The 16,060-nt window shown below is 38.0% G+C and overlaps 1 protein-coding gene across 3 annotated transcripts in view; it reads left to right on the top strand.

Annotated features, from left to right (window-relative positions):
- ITCH (itchy E3 ubiquitin protein ligase) overlaps positions 1 to 16,060 on the top strand; it is a 142,703-nt gene that overhangs the window by 42,482 nt on the left and 84,161 nt on the right. For all 3 annotated transcript variants that reach the window (XM_077769304.1, XM_077769305.1, XM_077769306.1), the window contains one exon: positions 3,498 to 3,588. In XM_077769304.1, coding sequence (XP_077625430.1) covers positions 3,519 to 3,588 — 70 coding nt within the window. In that variant the 5' untranslated portion in view covers positions 3,498 to 3,518. The remainder of the gene's footprint in view (positions 1 to 3,497; positions 3,589 to 16,060) is intronic.

Below are 16,060 nucleotides of genomic sequence, written 5' to 3'. Positions count from 1 at the left end.
AACTAGCCGACCCACCCAGGTGCCCCAATTGCCTGTTTTTTAAATTGTACAAATCATCAGTGATAAATGTTTTCTTTTAAAAACCTCAGATAGTACATTTAAAACCAAAAGTTCCCATGAGCACCTTCTTTACTATATATATTCCTCTCCTCCACAAAGTTAACCACTGCGACAGTGTCAGATGTATATTTTTTCTGCATTTATTTATATGTATCTATAGGAATATATAGTTTACTTTTGTTTGCAAAAATGACATCATATTGTATATATTTTATAATGATCTTGGAATCATTTCACTTATTAATAAGTTACTTATTTTAATGTCTGCATTGTATTCTGTTCTGTGCTATGAATATTACTTATTTAACTGGTTGCCAATTGATATTTAGGTGGTTTTGTTTTTCTTTTTTTACTATTATACATATGGTAATTTATTTTTCTTAAAAATTTAAAATAAAGGTATATAAAAGTAATATGTATAAGTACATGCATTATTAAAATTACCAGCATATTTTTGCAGAGCAACTCATTCTACTACAGTGATTATTATTTGGAGAGAATCACTATTCCTAAAAATGTGTGTCTATACTTTCATTACGCTTTTCTGTATGAAGTTAATTTGAATTTTAAAATATATTTTATTTTTGTAGAGATTTTAAATTTATTTACTTTGTAACTTTGTAATTAATGCTAATTTAGGATAAATCTATACTATACTACAAAAAGGTTATTGTTCTAGCAATAAATTGTTGATATAAATCAGCAGCTAGAATAGTACTATATCATAATAAGATCAGCACGGGATTTTAGATTTCACTTGCTATCTCTTGATTTACTTGTCTTGATGTCATAGTACTGTTGCATTCAGTCTTTTCGGTATTGAGGAGAAGGTAATAACTATACAGAATGTGGTAATGATGTCTTTGGAAGGCCCTTTGTATAACAAGCACTTTGGACCAGAATATCCTGTACAAAACAGTGTTAAGGCTTTTGTGTTAAAATTCATTTCTTTATATTCTGGGTGACTACTAATGACATTATTTATGGTGTATGCCTTCCCTGTTTAAAATAAAAGATTCCTTTTAGTAAATTGTAGGTTATAAAACATCTGAAATGGTGCAATTTAAATAAAGAAGGTAAAGGGGGAACAATACACACACAGACACACACACACACACACACACACACACACACACACACGGCCCTAGAGAATGAACTAGTTTCTATTGTGAAGGCCAAAATTTTAGCTTTGAGCATTTTAATAAGTCAGGGAGTAAAACGTTAGATTTTATAGAGTTGGTCTTAGTAGGAATTCTTGTTCCATTTCATTTTGGCAGATTTGAGAAGATATCAGAATTGTTTGATATTAAAGTAAAAAAAATTAGCGAGCAGGGGAGGGGGACAGAAGGAGACAGAGAGAGAATCCCAAGCAGGCTCCACCCAGGTGCCCCTGATATTTAAACTTTTTAATGGAAGTCTAAATTTTGTGTGAAAATTTGACAGTAGGTATATAGTATCAAGATATTTTATTTGTCTTAACTGCTATTATACTTCTTACATTGGTAAATAAGTGCTAAGTAAATTTCATTTCACTTTAATCTTTACCATGATGCAGTTGAAATATTTTTAATATTTCCCAGTCCCCAAAAGCCTAAGAATAGATTTTTACTGTAAAGATATTTAAACACTATTAATGATAAATAACATTTACAGAGCATTTTTTAAACATACTTAATCATTCATCTTTGCAACAACCCTGTGAGGTAGATGTGGTGTTATACTCATTTTTCTGATCGAAAACTGGGACCTAGAGAGATTACATAACTCAAGTAGTATCATATAAGTGTCATAGACAGGAATTGAGCCCAAATGTTCTGATTTTGTTACAACATCTTTGTTATATTCATCATGCTGTTTCCACATGGGGTTACCTTTTCTATGATTGGAGACTAAAGGAAATATGTGAGACTTAATCTTTTTGTTGTTGTTGTTAAATTTATTTTGAGGGAGAAGAGTGTGAGCAGGAGGGTGACAGAGAGCGAGAGAGGGAGAGAGAGGATCCCAAGCAGGCTCTCTGCTGTCAGCACAGAGCCCGATGCAGGGCTCAGAAACTGAGATCATGACCTGAGCTGAAATTAAGAGTTGGGCACTCACCTGACTGAGCCACCCAGGCATCCCTCAAAAGCCATTTTTTAATTCATTTCATCAAACAGATATTTAAGTGTTTACTATGTGTCAGGCACTATTTTTGGCTTCTGGCTTTCATCAGTGAACAAAACAAAGATCCCTGCTCACATGGAGTTTATATTCTAGTCTAGATGGTCAGAACCAATAAACATAATTACCAAGTGAATTACTTAATATGTTAGAAGGTGATATATTCTGTAGAAGAAAAGAGAGATGACCAGAGAATTGGAGCAGACTGTAATACTGTTAAGAGAACAAATAAAAGTCCTAGTGCTAGAATGTGCTGGCATATTTGAGGTATAACAGGGAGGTAGGTACTTGAGTAGGTTAGGAGAGTAGGAGGAAGTAAGATCAGGAAGTTGGGAGAAGGGGTAGCATGAATCCTATATGGTCTTTTAAGGTCATGGTATGGATCTGGGTTTTTACTCTGAGTAAAATGAGAAGTCTTTGCAGGGTTTTGAACACTTTAAAAGTCATCCTGATTGTGTTCAGAATAGGCATTGAAGCTAGACACAGCTAGAAACAAGGAGACCTGTTAATAATTGTGGTAATTTAGGAGGGAGGCATAATCCAGGGGGAAAAAAAAGTGGCTGTGAACAGATTGATGTTAGAGGTGGTGAGAAATGGTTGGATTCTGGATATATTTTGTGAATTGAAACAACAGAACTTGCTGGCAGATAGGAAGGGAAATAAAAAATGAAAGGCAAGATGACTTCAAGGTTTGTAGCCTGAGCATTTGAAAGGATGGAGTTGTTATCAACTGAGATAATTTACAGGGAAGATCAGGAGTTCAGTTTGATTTGTTAACTTTGAGGTTTTTTTCACATACCCACAAGTAAAGTTGGTTAGAGTTTAGGATTGAAGCCTGGGATAGAAATATAAAGTTGGGATTCATTCGTATATAGATGACATTTAAAGCCACAACACTGAATGATCTCTTGGAAGAAATATGATAGAGAGATAAGAGGGAGCTGAACCCTAGGATATTCCTAACATTAAGAGGGGAGAAAACAGAAGAGATTGTCAAAGGAGCCTAAGAACAATCATTGAGGTAGGACTTAAACCTACAGAATGTTCCTTGGGAGCCCAAGGAAAGAAAGTAAACCATGGAAGGTGGAATGATTAGCCATGTCATTTTGCTGACAGGTTAGGCAGGATGAATATTAGAATTGAAATTTTAATTTAGCAATGTGAAAGCCACTGTTATTGTGTAGTCTTCATTAAGACATGGAAATGGCCTGGTTAGCACTATACATATTTTTTTTAATGGGAGTGTTTGATGTTTACAGTGTCTCCTTTGCCATATTCAGGTTTGCTGTCCTGTTGGTGGTATGTCTGGCAGTGGATCACAGCTTGGTTCAATGGGTAGCCTGACCATGAAATCACAACTTCAGATCACTGGTAAGTCTTAAAAAGATCTACTGTATACTTTTTTTCCTCCCTAAGATAAAAAAAAAAATCCTTTTTTTTTTTTTTTTTGAGAGAGAGGTCGCAAGTGAGTGAAGGGGAGAGAAAATGAGAATCCCACAAGGGACAGAGAGAGGGAAAGAGAAGGAGGGAGGGAGGGAGAGTGGGAGAAGCGGGACTCACCCAAAGCGGGCTTGAGCTCATCCAATACAGGGCTCATGCTCACCTCAAGTGGGCTCAAGCTTACCTGATGTGAGGCTTGAACTCCCAAACTGTGAGAACATGACCTGAGCTCAAGTCAGATGCTTAATAATTGAGCTACCCAAGCGCCCCCAAAAATAATGTTAAGAGAAGAAAATCTTAAGTGGCTGTTATATATTAGGTAATTTTTTAATTAATATTTGCTTAATGAGTGAATGAACAGATGGTTAGATATGTAAAAATTATTATTTTTATTTCAGGATATTCTTGGGCATTTTGCAGGGTTGTTTTTTTCCCCCCCTCTCCCATTAAACATTGGTGTCTGGGCAGTTGCTATTGTTTTTTGTTTTGTATTAACAGTCTTGAGATATCATTCATATACACACAGTTTACCCATTAAGAGGTCAGTGATTGTTATTATATTCACAGTGTTGTACAGCTGCCAACACTTGTCAGTTTTAGAAAACTTCCACCCATTAGTAGAGGACTCTCCATGTCCTCTAACCACCATCAGCCCTGGGCAACCACTAAGCTACTTCCTGTCCGTAGGTTTGCCTATTCTGGGTATCTCATATAAATGGGATCCTAAAATATATAAGGCTTTTTGTTTCTAACTTTTTCCACTTGGCATGTTTTCAGGGTTCATCCATATTGTAGCATGCATTAGTATTTTATTTCTTTTTATTGCCAAATAATATTGCAGGCATGAATATGCCACATTTTCTTTATCCATTTATCAGTTGATGTATGTTTGAGTTGTTTCTACTTTTGGCTATTATGAAAAATGCTATGTGTACAAGTTTTTTGTAAAGATGTGTGTTTTCAGTTCTCGAGTATATAGGAGTGGAGTCACTGGTCATATATATGTTTTACTTTGTGAAGAATTCCAAATTGTTTTTCATTTCATTTTATTTTTTAGTTTTCCTTTTTTTTTAATGTTTTATTTATTTCTGAGAGAGAGAGACACAGTGTGAGCAGGGGAGGGTGAGAGAGAGAGAGAGAGAGGGAGATACGGACCCACAGACTGTGAGATTATGACCTGAGCCAAAGTTGGACGCTTAACCAACAGAGCCACCCAGGCGCCCCATTATTTTTCCTTTTTTAAATGTTTATTTTTGAGAGGGGGAGGAGGGGGAGAAAGAGAGAGCGTTCCAATTGCCAGTGCTTGTTATTTGTCTTTTTGATTATAGACATCCTAGTGGGTGTGAAGTGGTATGTCATTGTGGGTTTGATTTGCATTTCTCTGGTGGTTAATGATGTTGAACATCTTTTCATGTGCCAAGTGGCCATTTGTGTATCTTTTTTGGAGAAATGTCTATTTAAATCCTTTGGTTGCTGTTATTAACTAATATCTCTGTTTCTTTCTCTAACCATATGAACCAAGTATATCACTTTGAAATTAATATTCCTAATGTTCTAATACGCCACTTATGTTATATTCTTGTTCAAAAACCTTTAGTGCTTCTGTTTGGCTATAGTTTGGAATTTCTTTAGCTGGGGCTGAGAGCTTTCACAGTCTGGCTCCATATGTTCTCTTTGTAGATATTTATACATGAACTATTTGGTGAGTCACTGGATTTTCTTCAGATATACCTGTGTCTATATCACACAATGAAGCCTCAGTCTCTATCCTTTCAGTGACATTTATTTCTTCTAGAACAATTATCATCCTCTGTATGGTATTTTAGCTTTTATTACACCTATCTTATATCCACATTTAGATTATGACTATTAGGCCACAAACCATGTCCTTATTATTATCTTCTTCAGAACCTAGAAGTGATTGAATTATATAAAAAATCACTTTCATGATGTGACAGCATCCTAGATTTATTTTTGGGAATTCCTTCACTGTAGTCTCTTTCCTTAGCAGTGTCTGATTCTCAATGAAAGATAGTGGTATTTCTTTGTTAAGCAAGATGCTGATTATTTTCCTCTGCTCCTCATTCTGAAGCTAGCCTGAGTGGCTGATTTAAATTGAGCCAGCTTCTTATGAGTTTTTCTGGGCCGCTTAACATTAAACCTTTGATTGGAGTAATCTTTAAAAAAATCTTTACTTTTTCAGGTTACATAAGTAATACATGTGTTTTTTATTTTTGAAAACTCAGTAAAATAGGGGTGCTTGGGTGGTTCAGTCAATTAAGCATCTTGACTCTTGATCTCAGCTCAGGTCCTGATCTTAGGGTCGAAAGTTCAAGTCCCACACTGGGCTCTGCGCTGGGCATGGAGCCTACTTAAACAATAACCAAAAGAAAAAAAAAGTTAAAATAACCTCAATAAAATAATGAAGCGAGGGGTCCTATTTATCATCTCAGTCCTGAGAGATGACACTGTTACTCCTTTAGGTTTAGGTTTATATTTCTTTACACTTTTTTCTTTGCATAAATTGTTTATCTTGTTTGCTATCATCATTATTCTTATAGTAGGAAAACATTTGATACATGGTTGAATGCACCCCAGGAAGACATAATTCTTGCCATGTTAAAGTTTTTAATCTTGGTTCTAAAAATTCTGAGACTGCACAAATATAAGACAAAAACAATTTAATAAAAACAAATAACATGAAGAATGGATAAAAGTTATATATTTGGCAAATATATTATTAGATATGAGACAAATGGAAAGCATATGAGTATAAAGACTAAAGTGCCAAGTTGAATAGAATCAAATAAATGCCTTTCATAATTCATTGTTTACTTAATATGCTTTTGATGCTAGAAACCTCAGAACTAAGTTATTTGCACATTTCCCTTTAATGACATTGTATTTTTTACTCTGTGTTAATGGATCAGTTATAGTATTGGTTGTTATTATTTTTCTTTTTTTGTAAGCTGCCTCAACATCTTTCTAGATAGAAACAAGATGGACATAAAAATTGAGGTGTAAAAAATAAATGCGATGGTATATGGTATTGGTAAGAAGAGATAACAGCTTTGGTCAGGAAAGCAAGATCACATTTGACCAGAGCTGCTGTGAAAGAAAGTAGTGCTTGAAGCATTGTTAATATTTAAATGTAAAATAGGAAAGGAAATTATTTTAAAAAATATATAGGGAAGTAGAAAGGATGCTTTTAGGAGAGAATAAGAGCAGAAGACTTCAATCAGAGAAATGAACAAGGCTTCGCTAAAACCCCTGAGAGCCACTGCTGCAGAATTGGAGCCTTAACGGGAGTGGGTCATCTTCAGGTGTGTATGAGGGCTACAAAAATATCATTGCTGGGAGAGATAGAAAGAAATCAGGGCTTTTAACAAAGAGCGGTCAATTTTACTTTTGTTTTGGAAAGTTAGTATGAAAGACTGATAGGAGTGGGGAAGGGGCAGAGAGAGAGAGAGAGAGAGAGAGAGAGAGAGAGAACCCCAGGCAGTCTCTGTGCTGTCAGCACAGAGCCCAGCATGGGGCTCTGTCTTCCAATCTTCCAAACCATGAGATCATGATCTGGCCCAAAATCAAGAGCTGGATGCTTAACCGACTGAACCACCCAGCCACCTCTTGTCTTTTTTTTTTTTCTTTCAATCAATCTAGTTATTCCAGCACCATTTATTGAAAAGCTGTTTTTGTCCCTTGAATGTTCTTGATTCCTTTGTCAAAGACTAGTTGACCTTATATATTTGGGTTTATTTCTGGGCTCTCACTTCTGTCCCATTGATCTGCCAGTTTTTATGTCAGTACCATACTGTTTTGATTACTATAACTTTTAGGATAGCTTAAAATCAGTAAGTATCGGGGCACCTGGGTGGCTTAGTCGGTTGAGCGTCCGACTTTCGCTTAGGTCACGATCTCGCGGTTCGTGGGTTCGAGCCCCGCGTCGGGCTCTGTGCTGACTGCCGGCTCAGAGCCTGGAGCCTGTTTCAGAGTCTGTGACTCCCTCTCTCTCTGACCCTCCCCTGCTCATGCTGTCTCTCTCTCTCTCTCCTAGAAATAAATAAAACATTAAAAAAAAATTTTTTTTAAATAAAAAAATAAAAAAAAATCAGTAAGTATGATGCCTCCTGCATTGTTCTTCTTTCTCAGGATTTCTTTGGATATTCAGGGTCTTTTGTGGTTCCATATAAATTTTAGGAGTGTTTTTCCTACTTTAGTCAAAAATGCCAGTGGTATCTTGATAGGTAGTGCACCGAACCTGCTGATGGCTTCTTTACCTCTTACTGTTTTCTTACCTCTTTCATATTTATTTACTTATTTATTTATTATTAAGTAGGCTCCATAACCATCATGGGGCTTGCACTCATGACCCTTAGATCAAGAGTCACAATCTCTACCAACTGAGCCAGGCAGGTGTCCCTATTTTCTTACCTCCTTCTATCATACATACAGAGAAAGACCTACATTCCTGTTAATTATTCATTTACAGTATATATTGGCTAATTGATTATCCTTACCTGTTTAAGTGAGGGCAAATAGAAAAATTTTTTTCCAGATAAATGGCACCTTTTGTAAGTTATAGCAACTTACAAAAACAAAAAGTTAAAAAACCCTCATAGTGCTGTTTGTTGATAAATGGATTGTTTAGAGGACTTGGATGTAAGTTGTAATTTCATTGAATTTTTTTTCTAAATTTAACTTAATTTACTTTTTTTATTTTAGAGAGTGAGCAGGAAAGGGGCAGAGGGAGAGAGAATCTTAAGCAGGGTCCATGCACAGTGTAAAGCCTTTTGAGGAGCTCCATTCTACTACCCTGGGATCATGACCTGAGGTAAAATCAAGACTCAACCAGTGCAGCTACCCAGGTGCCCCTCACTGAGTTCTTTATAAGAGTATCAAAAGAGGGGCACTTCGGTGGCTCTGTCGGTTAAGTGAATGATTCTTGATTTTGGTTCAGGTCATGATTTCACAGTTCATGAGTTTGAGCCCTGCATTGGGCTCTGTGCTTGGGATTCTCTCTTTCTCTCTCTCTCCCCCTTTCTCTCTGCCCCTCCCTTGCTTATACTCTTTCTCTCTAAATAAATAAATAAAGCTGAATAAAAGAGTATCAAAGGAAAGTCAGTGTCACCTTTCTTTTTCAGTATTTACATAGAATAAAAAAGTATTAGTAACATTTTCTTTTTTTTATAATTATGAAGTTAGCTAACATACAGCGTATATACAATGTGTTCTTGGGGCGCCTGGGTAGCTCAGTTGGTTAAGCATCTGACTTCAGCTCAGGTCATGATCTCACTGTTTGGGTTCCTAAGCCCCGCGTCGGGCTCTACTGACAGCTAGCTCAGAGCCTGGAGCCTGTTTCAGATTCTGTATCTCCTCTCTCTGACCCTCTCCTGCTCATACTGTCTCTCTCTCTCTCAGAAATAAATAAAAAATTTTTTAAAAATTTTAAAAAACAACAACAACAACAACAACAACAAAAACGTGTTCCTGGTTTTAGGGGTAGATTCCTATGATTCATCACTTACATATGACACCCCGTGCTTATCCTAACAAATGCTTTCCTCAGTGCCCATCACCCAACTCCCCCCTCCTGCACCCACCCATCACCCTCAGTTTGTTCTCTGTATTCAAGAGTCTCTTATGGTTTGCCTCCCTCTTTCCTTGAAACTGTTTTTTCCCCTTCCCTTCCCCCATGGTCCTCTGTTAAGTTTCTCAAGTTCCATATACAAGTGAAAACATTTATGTCTTTGACTGACTTATTTCACTTAGCCTAATACCCTCCAGTTCCATCCATCTTGTTGCAAAATGGCAGAATTTCATTCTTTCTCATTGCCAACTAATATTCCATTGTATATATAAACTACATCTTTATCTTTATTTGACATTTGGGCTCTTTTCATAATTTGGCTATTGTCGAAAGTGCTGCTATAAACATTGGGGTACATATGCCCCTTTGAATCAGCACTCCTGTATCTTTTGGATAAATTCTTAGTAACACTATTACTGGGTCATAGGGTAGTTTTATTTTTAATTTTTTGAGGAACTTCCACACTGTTTTCCAGAGTGGCTGTACCAGTTTGCATTCCCACCAACAGAGCAAGAGGGTTCCTGTTTCCTCCACATCCTTGCCAACATCTGTTGTTTCCTGAGTTGTTAATTTTAGCCACTCTGGTGTAAAGTGGCATCTCATTGTGGTTTTGACTTATATTTCCCTGATGATGAGTGATATTGAGCATCTTTTCATGTGTCTCTTGACCATCTGGATGTCGTCTTTGGAAAAGTGTCTATTGATGTCTTCTGCCCATTTCTTCACTGGATTGTTTTTTGGCTGTGAGTTTGGTAAGTCTGTTATAGATTTTGGATACTAACCCTTTACCCAGTATGTCATTTGCAAATACTTTCTCCCAGTCTGTCAGTTGCCCTTTAGTTTTGTTGATTGTTTCCTTTGCAGTGCAGAAACTTTTTATCTTGATGAGGCCCCAGTAGTTCATTTTTGCTTTTATTTCCCTTGCCTGAGGAGGGAAATTGCTGTGGCTAAGGTCAGAGAGGTTGTTGCCTGTTTTCCCCACTAGGGTTTTGATGGTTTCCTGTCTCAAGTGTAGGTCTTTCATCCATTTTGAGTTTATTTTTGTATATGGTGTAAGAAAGTGGTCCAGTTTCATTCTTCTGCATGTTGCTATCCAGTTCTCCCAGCAGCATTTGATAATGAGCCTGTATTTTTTCCATTGGATAGTCTTTCCTGCTCTGTTAAAGATTAGTTGGCCGTACATTTGTGGGTCCAATTCTGGGTTCTTTATTCCATGTGTCTTTTCTTGTCCCAATACCATACTGTCTTAATGATTACAGCCTTGTAGTAGAGGCTGAAGTTTGGGATGTGATGCCTTCTGCTTCGATTTTCTTTTTCAATGTAACTTTGGCTATTCATGGTCTTTTGTGGTTCCATACACAATTTAGGATTGTTTGTTCTAGCTCTGAGAAGAATGCCAGTGCAATTTTTTTTGAGGTTGCATTGAATGTGTAGATTGCTTTGGGTGGTATTGACATTTTAACAATATTTCTTCTTCCAGTCCATGAGCATGGAATGTTTTTCAATTTCCTTCATAAATTTTCTATAGTTTTCAGCATACAGATCTTTTACATCTTTGGTTAGGTTTAATCCTGGGTATTTTATGGTTCTTGGCATAATTGTAAATGGGATCAATTTCTTGATTTCTCTTTCTGTTGCTTCATTATTGGTGTATAGAAATGCAGCTGATTTCTGTACATTAATTTTGTACCCTGTGACTTTGCTGAATTCGTGTATCAGTTTTAGCAGCTTTTTGGTGGGGTCTTTCGAGTTTTCCATGTAGATAGAGTATCATGACATCTGTGAAAAGTGAGAGTTTGACTTCTTTGCCAGTTTGGATGCCTTTTATTTAATTTTGTTGTCTGATTGTTGAGGCTGGGACTTCTAACACTATGTTCAACAACAGTGGTGAGAGTGGATATCTCTGCCATGTTTCTGATCTCATGGGGAAAGCTCTCAGTTTTTCCCCATTAAGAATGATATTAGCTGCGGGCTTTTCATATATGGTTTTAATGATGTTATGTTCTTTCTATCCAGACTTTCTTGAGGGTTTTTATTAAGAAAGGATGCTGTATTTTGTCAAATGCTTTTTCTGCATCTGCTGACAGGATCAAATGGTTCTTATCCTTTCTTCTGTTAATGTGATGTATTACGTTGATTGATTTGCGAATATTGAACCAGCCCTGCAGTCCAGGAATGAATCCCACTTGATTGTGGTAAATAATTCTTTTGATATACTGTTGAATTTGATTTGCTAGTATCCTGTTGAGAGTTTTTGCATCCATGTTCATCAGGGATATTACCCTGTAATTCTCCTTTTTAGTGGGGTCTCTGTCTGGTTTGGGAATCAAGTTAATGCTGGCTTCATAGAATGAGTCTGGAATCTTCTGTTTCTATTTTTTGGAACAGCTAGAGAAGTCTGGGTATTAACTCTGCTTTAAATGTCTGGCACGATTCTCCTGGGAATCCATCTGGCCTAGAACTCTTATTTTTGGGAGATTTTTGATAACTGATTCAATTTCTTCACTGGTCATGGATCTGTTCAAATTTTCTATTTCTTCCCATTTGAGTTTTGTTAGTGTGTTCATGTCTAGGAATTTGTCCATTTCCTCCAAGTTGTCTAGTTTGTTGGCATATAATTTTTCATAGTATTCTCTGATAATTGTATTTCTGTGATGTTGGTTGTGGTCTGTCCTCTTTCCTTTGTGATTTTATTTATTTGGGCCCTCTCTCTCTTTGAGAAGTCTGGCTAGAGGTTTATCAATTTTGTTTATTTTTTCAAAAAACTAGGTCTTAGGTTCATTGATCTGTTGTACGGTTTTTTTCTTTTTGGGTTTTTTTTTTTTTTGGATTTTATATTCTTTCTGCTCTAAACTTTATTCTTTCTCTTCTTCACCTGGCTTTGGGGTTTCTTTGCTGTTCTGCTAATTCCTTTAGTTGTGCTGTTAGATTTTGTCTTTGGGATTTTTCTTGGTTCTTGAGATAGACCTGGATTGCATTGTATTAGGACTGCCTTTGCTGCATCCCAAAGGGCTTGGACTGTCATGTTTTCATTTTCATTTCCTTCCATGTATCTTTTAATTTCTTCTTTAATTGTGTGATTGACTCATTCATTCTTCAGTAGGATGTTNAGATCATGACCTGAGCTGAAGTCGGACGCTTAACCAACTGTACTACCCAGGCGTCCCTAGTAGGATGTTCTTTAACCTCCATGCATTTGGAGGCTTTCCAAGTTTTTTCTTGTGATTGATTTCAAGTTTCATAGAGTTGTGATCAGAAAATATGCATGGTATAATCTCAGTTCTTTTATATTTATTGAAGGCTGTTTTGTAACCCAGTATATGATCTATCTTAGAGAATGTTATGTGCACTCAAAGAATGTGTATTCTGATTTTGGATGAAAAAGTTCTGAATGTATCTGTCAAGTCCATCTGGTCCAGTGTATCATTGGCCATTGTTTCTTTATGGATTTTTTTTTCAAATATTTTTTATTTATTTCTAGGAGAGAGAGAGAGAGAGAGAGAGACAGCGTGAGCAGGGGAGGGTCAGAGAGAGAGGGAGTCACAGACTCTGAAACAGGCTCCAGGCTCTGAGCTGGCAGTCAGCACAGAGCCTGACGCGGGGCTCGAACCCACGAACCGTGAGATCATGACCTAAGCGAAAGTCGGACGCTTAACCGACTAAGCCACCCAGGTGCCCCTCTTTATGGATTTTTTTGCCCAGGTGATCTGTTAACTGCTCTAAGTAGAGTACTAAAATCCTCTGCAATTACAATAAGATTGCTTATGTTTGTGATTAATTGATATATGTATTTGGGTGCTCCAGGTTGGGAGCATAGACATTTACAATTGTTAGCCCTTCTTGATGGATAAGCCTCGTAATTATGATGCAATGTCCTTCTCCATCGCCTTTAGTTTAAAATGTAGTTTGTCTGATATAAGTATGGCTACTTCAGCTTTCTTTTGACTTCCAGTAACATGATAGATGATTCTTCGTCCCCTCACCTTCAGTCTGAAAGTGTCCTCAGGCCTAAAATTAGTCTCTTGTAGACAGCATATAGATGGATCTTGTTGTTGTTTAATCCATTCTGATACCCTCTGTCTTTTGATTGGAGCATTTAGTCCATTTACATTCAGAATTATTATTGAAAGGTACAGATACAGCATCATTGTGTTATCTGTAGATTTCATGCTTGTGGTGATGTCTCTGATCCTTTGGAGTCTTTGCAGCATTCCACTCACAGAGTCCCTTGTAGGATCTCTTGTAGGGCTGATTAGTGGTCATGAACTCCTTCAGTTTTTGTCTGGGAAGCCCTTTATTTCTCTTTCTATTCTGAATGACAGCTTTGCTGGATAAAGGCTTCTTGATCGCCTATTTTTCCTATTCAGCACATGGAATATTTTCAGTCATTCCCTTCTTGTTTGCCAAGTTTCAGTGGACAGGTCTGCTGCTACCCTTATATGTCTACCTTTGTAGGTTAAGGCCCATTTGTACCTAGCTGCTTTCAGAATTCTCTCTTTACCCTTGTATTTTGCCAGTTTCACTATGAAATGCCATGGAGAAGATCTGTTCTTATTAAGTCTGAAGGGAGTTCTCTGAGCCTCCTGGATTTGGATGTCCATTTCCTTCCCCAGATTAGGGAAGTTCTCAGCTATAATTTGTACAAGTAAACTTTCTGCCTCTTTTTCTCTCCCTCTTCTGGAACTCCTATGATACAGATATATTTACTTTTCCATGGAATCACTTAGTTCTCTAATTCTCCCTTTGTGGTCTAGTATTTTCTTATCTCTTTTTCTCAGCTTCATCATTTTCCATAATTTTATCTTCTATTTCACTTAATCTCCCCTCTACCTTCTCCATGCTTTCTGTCACTGCATCTAGTTTATTTAGCACCTCATTTCTTAATTCATTGTGACTGTTTCTTAGGTCCTTGATCTCTGCAGCAATAGATTCTCTGTGGTCTTAATATGCTTTTTTTCAAGCCCACCTATTAATCTTAGGACTGTTTTTCAAAATTCTTGCTCAGTTATATTGTTTATATCTGTTCTGAGCAATTCTCTATTTCTTCCTGGAATTTCTTTTGAGAATTTTTCTGTTTCATCATATTGGCTAGTTTTCTGTCCCTTATGTGTTTTAATAGCTTGTTATGAGTCCTGCTCCTGTGAGCAGTACTGTATTAAAAAGGTATCGTAACACTGTCCAGGGCCTGGCCCTTCAGGAGGTGTTTCATGCTGTCTGTTGTTGAGTCTCCGGTTGCTTTATCTCCCTACTTGTAATGGTGGTTTGGACCTCCCACCAGGTGTGCTTTGATTTGTTTGTTGAAGTGTCCCTGGAAAATATTTTTAAAAGGGGGGTGGTGGTGGTGGAAGAGAGGCCTTATCCCATAAAAAAAGAGAAATGACAAGGGCAAGGAAAAGAAAATTAAAAAAAAAATTGANATTAAAAGTGTCTGCCTAAACAAACCAACAACCAGAATAACCAGACTAGAGAAGGGAAGAAATAAGAGGAAGAAAAGGGGGGGTGATATATATATAATCTCCTTCCCCCCGCCCCCACACACATAAAGTAAGAATTGACCAAGAATCAAATCAGAGAATGAAAACTACTGGACCAATGTTTGATGGTGTCTTGAACCAGAGGTGCCTGCACTGGTCTGGAGGAGGAGCTGTTTGGTTTGATCAGTGTCAATCTTGCTCTATTAGATATGCAGATACCAGGTTCAGAGGGGCGTGGTTTGGTATAGGTGGGTCCTGCCTCCACTGTGGGACCGATGTATGTTCCCTGAAACCCCACCTTGTTGGTGATGGGGAGAAAAATGGCAACACCCTAGTCTCTCCTCCCCTGACCAGGTGTCCCAAACCACTCTGTTCAGTCTGTCCTGACAGTGCCACGCGGGCCAGTTTCTTCCGCTTCACTGTCTCCCGCACCTCCCAGGTACTTGGTTGGGATTCAAACCCCTATCTTGATCAGCACATCCTGGTCCCGGGTAAGTGCCACTCCACCCATCCCGCCAACTAAGGGCCTCTGGCCCCTAACAGTGCTGAGTGAGCATGAGCGAGCTTGAGTGAATGCTGTGTCCCCCCCCCTCCCCCTTCCCAGGCACTTGGCTGAGATTAAAACCCCGATGTCTTAAGGGATTCCTGATGTCTTAAAGGATCCCCGTACTCTGGTTTCTGTCACTCTGGGGTACTCACAAAGGGCCTCTCACTGTCAGGGGAGGGGGGGCAGGCCTGCAGGGTCTTTTGATCTTGGAATGGCTATTTGCCTCTTCCCACAGCACTCAAGGGAGAGGATTGCCTGAAGAGCTAGCTCCCTAGCCTGGGGCTGGCTCCCCTCCTCCCCAGTCACACAAACATAACAGGGTGGAAAAAGTCTCACAGTTAGAAATTGGCTCTTTCTCCATTTTTCCCATTCCCTGGTCCGTGGCTTTTCTCTTGTCCACATACAGTCCTATACTTCCACAGCCTGTCATTCTCTTCCTTTGTCTCTTTAAAATAAGAATCTCTCCCCTCCGTTCCTATGCTGCCCATTTTATCTCTCCCAGTTCTCAGTCACGCACCTACATCCTGCTGTGTTGTCCCTGTGGGTCCCTAGAGACATTTTTGTCACTCTATAGCCTGGATTCCTGGAATTCCAAGTCTTCTGGCCTCTATACTGTTGTGTTTGAGGAATGAGGGAACTTTGAGTCCCCCCTACTTCTCTGCCATGTTGACCACTCTCCAGTAACATTTTCTGTAATTTGAATCTACTTTATGGAAATGACCCGAATAGCCATTTAGCTATTCAAGTTTGAGTTGAATAAGAAAGATTGTCTTTTGTGCTACTCTCTTACATAGA

Source organism: Crocuta crocuta, unplaced genomic scaffold (assembly GCF_008692635.1).
Source record: "Crocuta crocuta isolate KB4526 unplaced genomic scaffold, BGI_CrCroc_1.0 scaffold445, whole genome shotgun sequence".
NCBI lineage: Eukaryota > Metazoa > Chordata > Mammalia > Carnivora > Hyaenidae > Crocuta > Crocuta crocuta.
The sequence above is the reverse complement of the archived record's forward strand: the minus strand, read 5'-3'. Positions and strand labels throughout refer to the sequence as shown.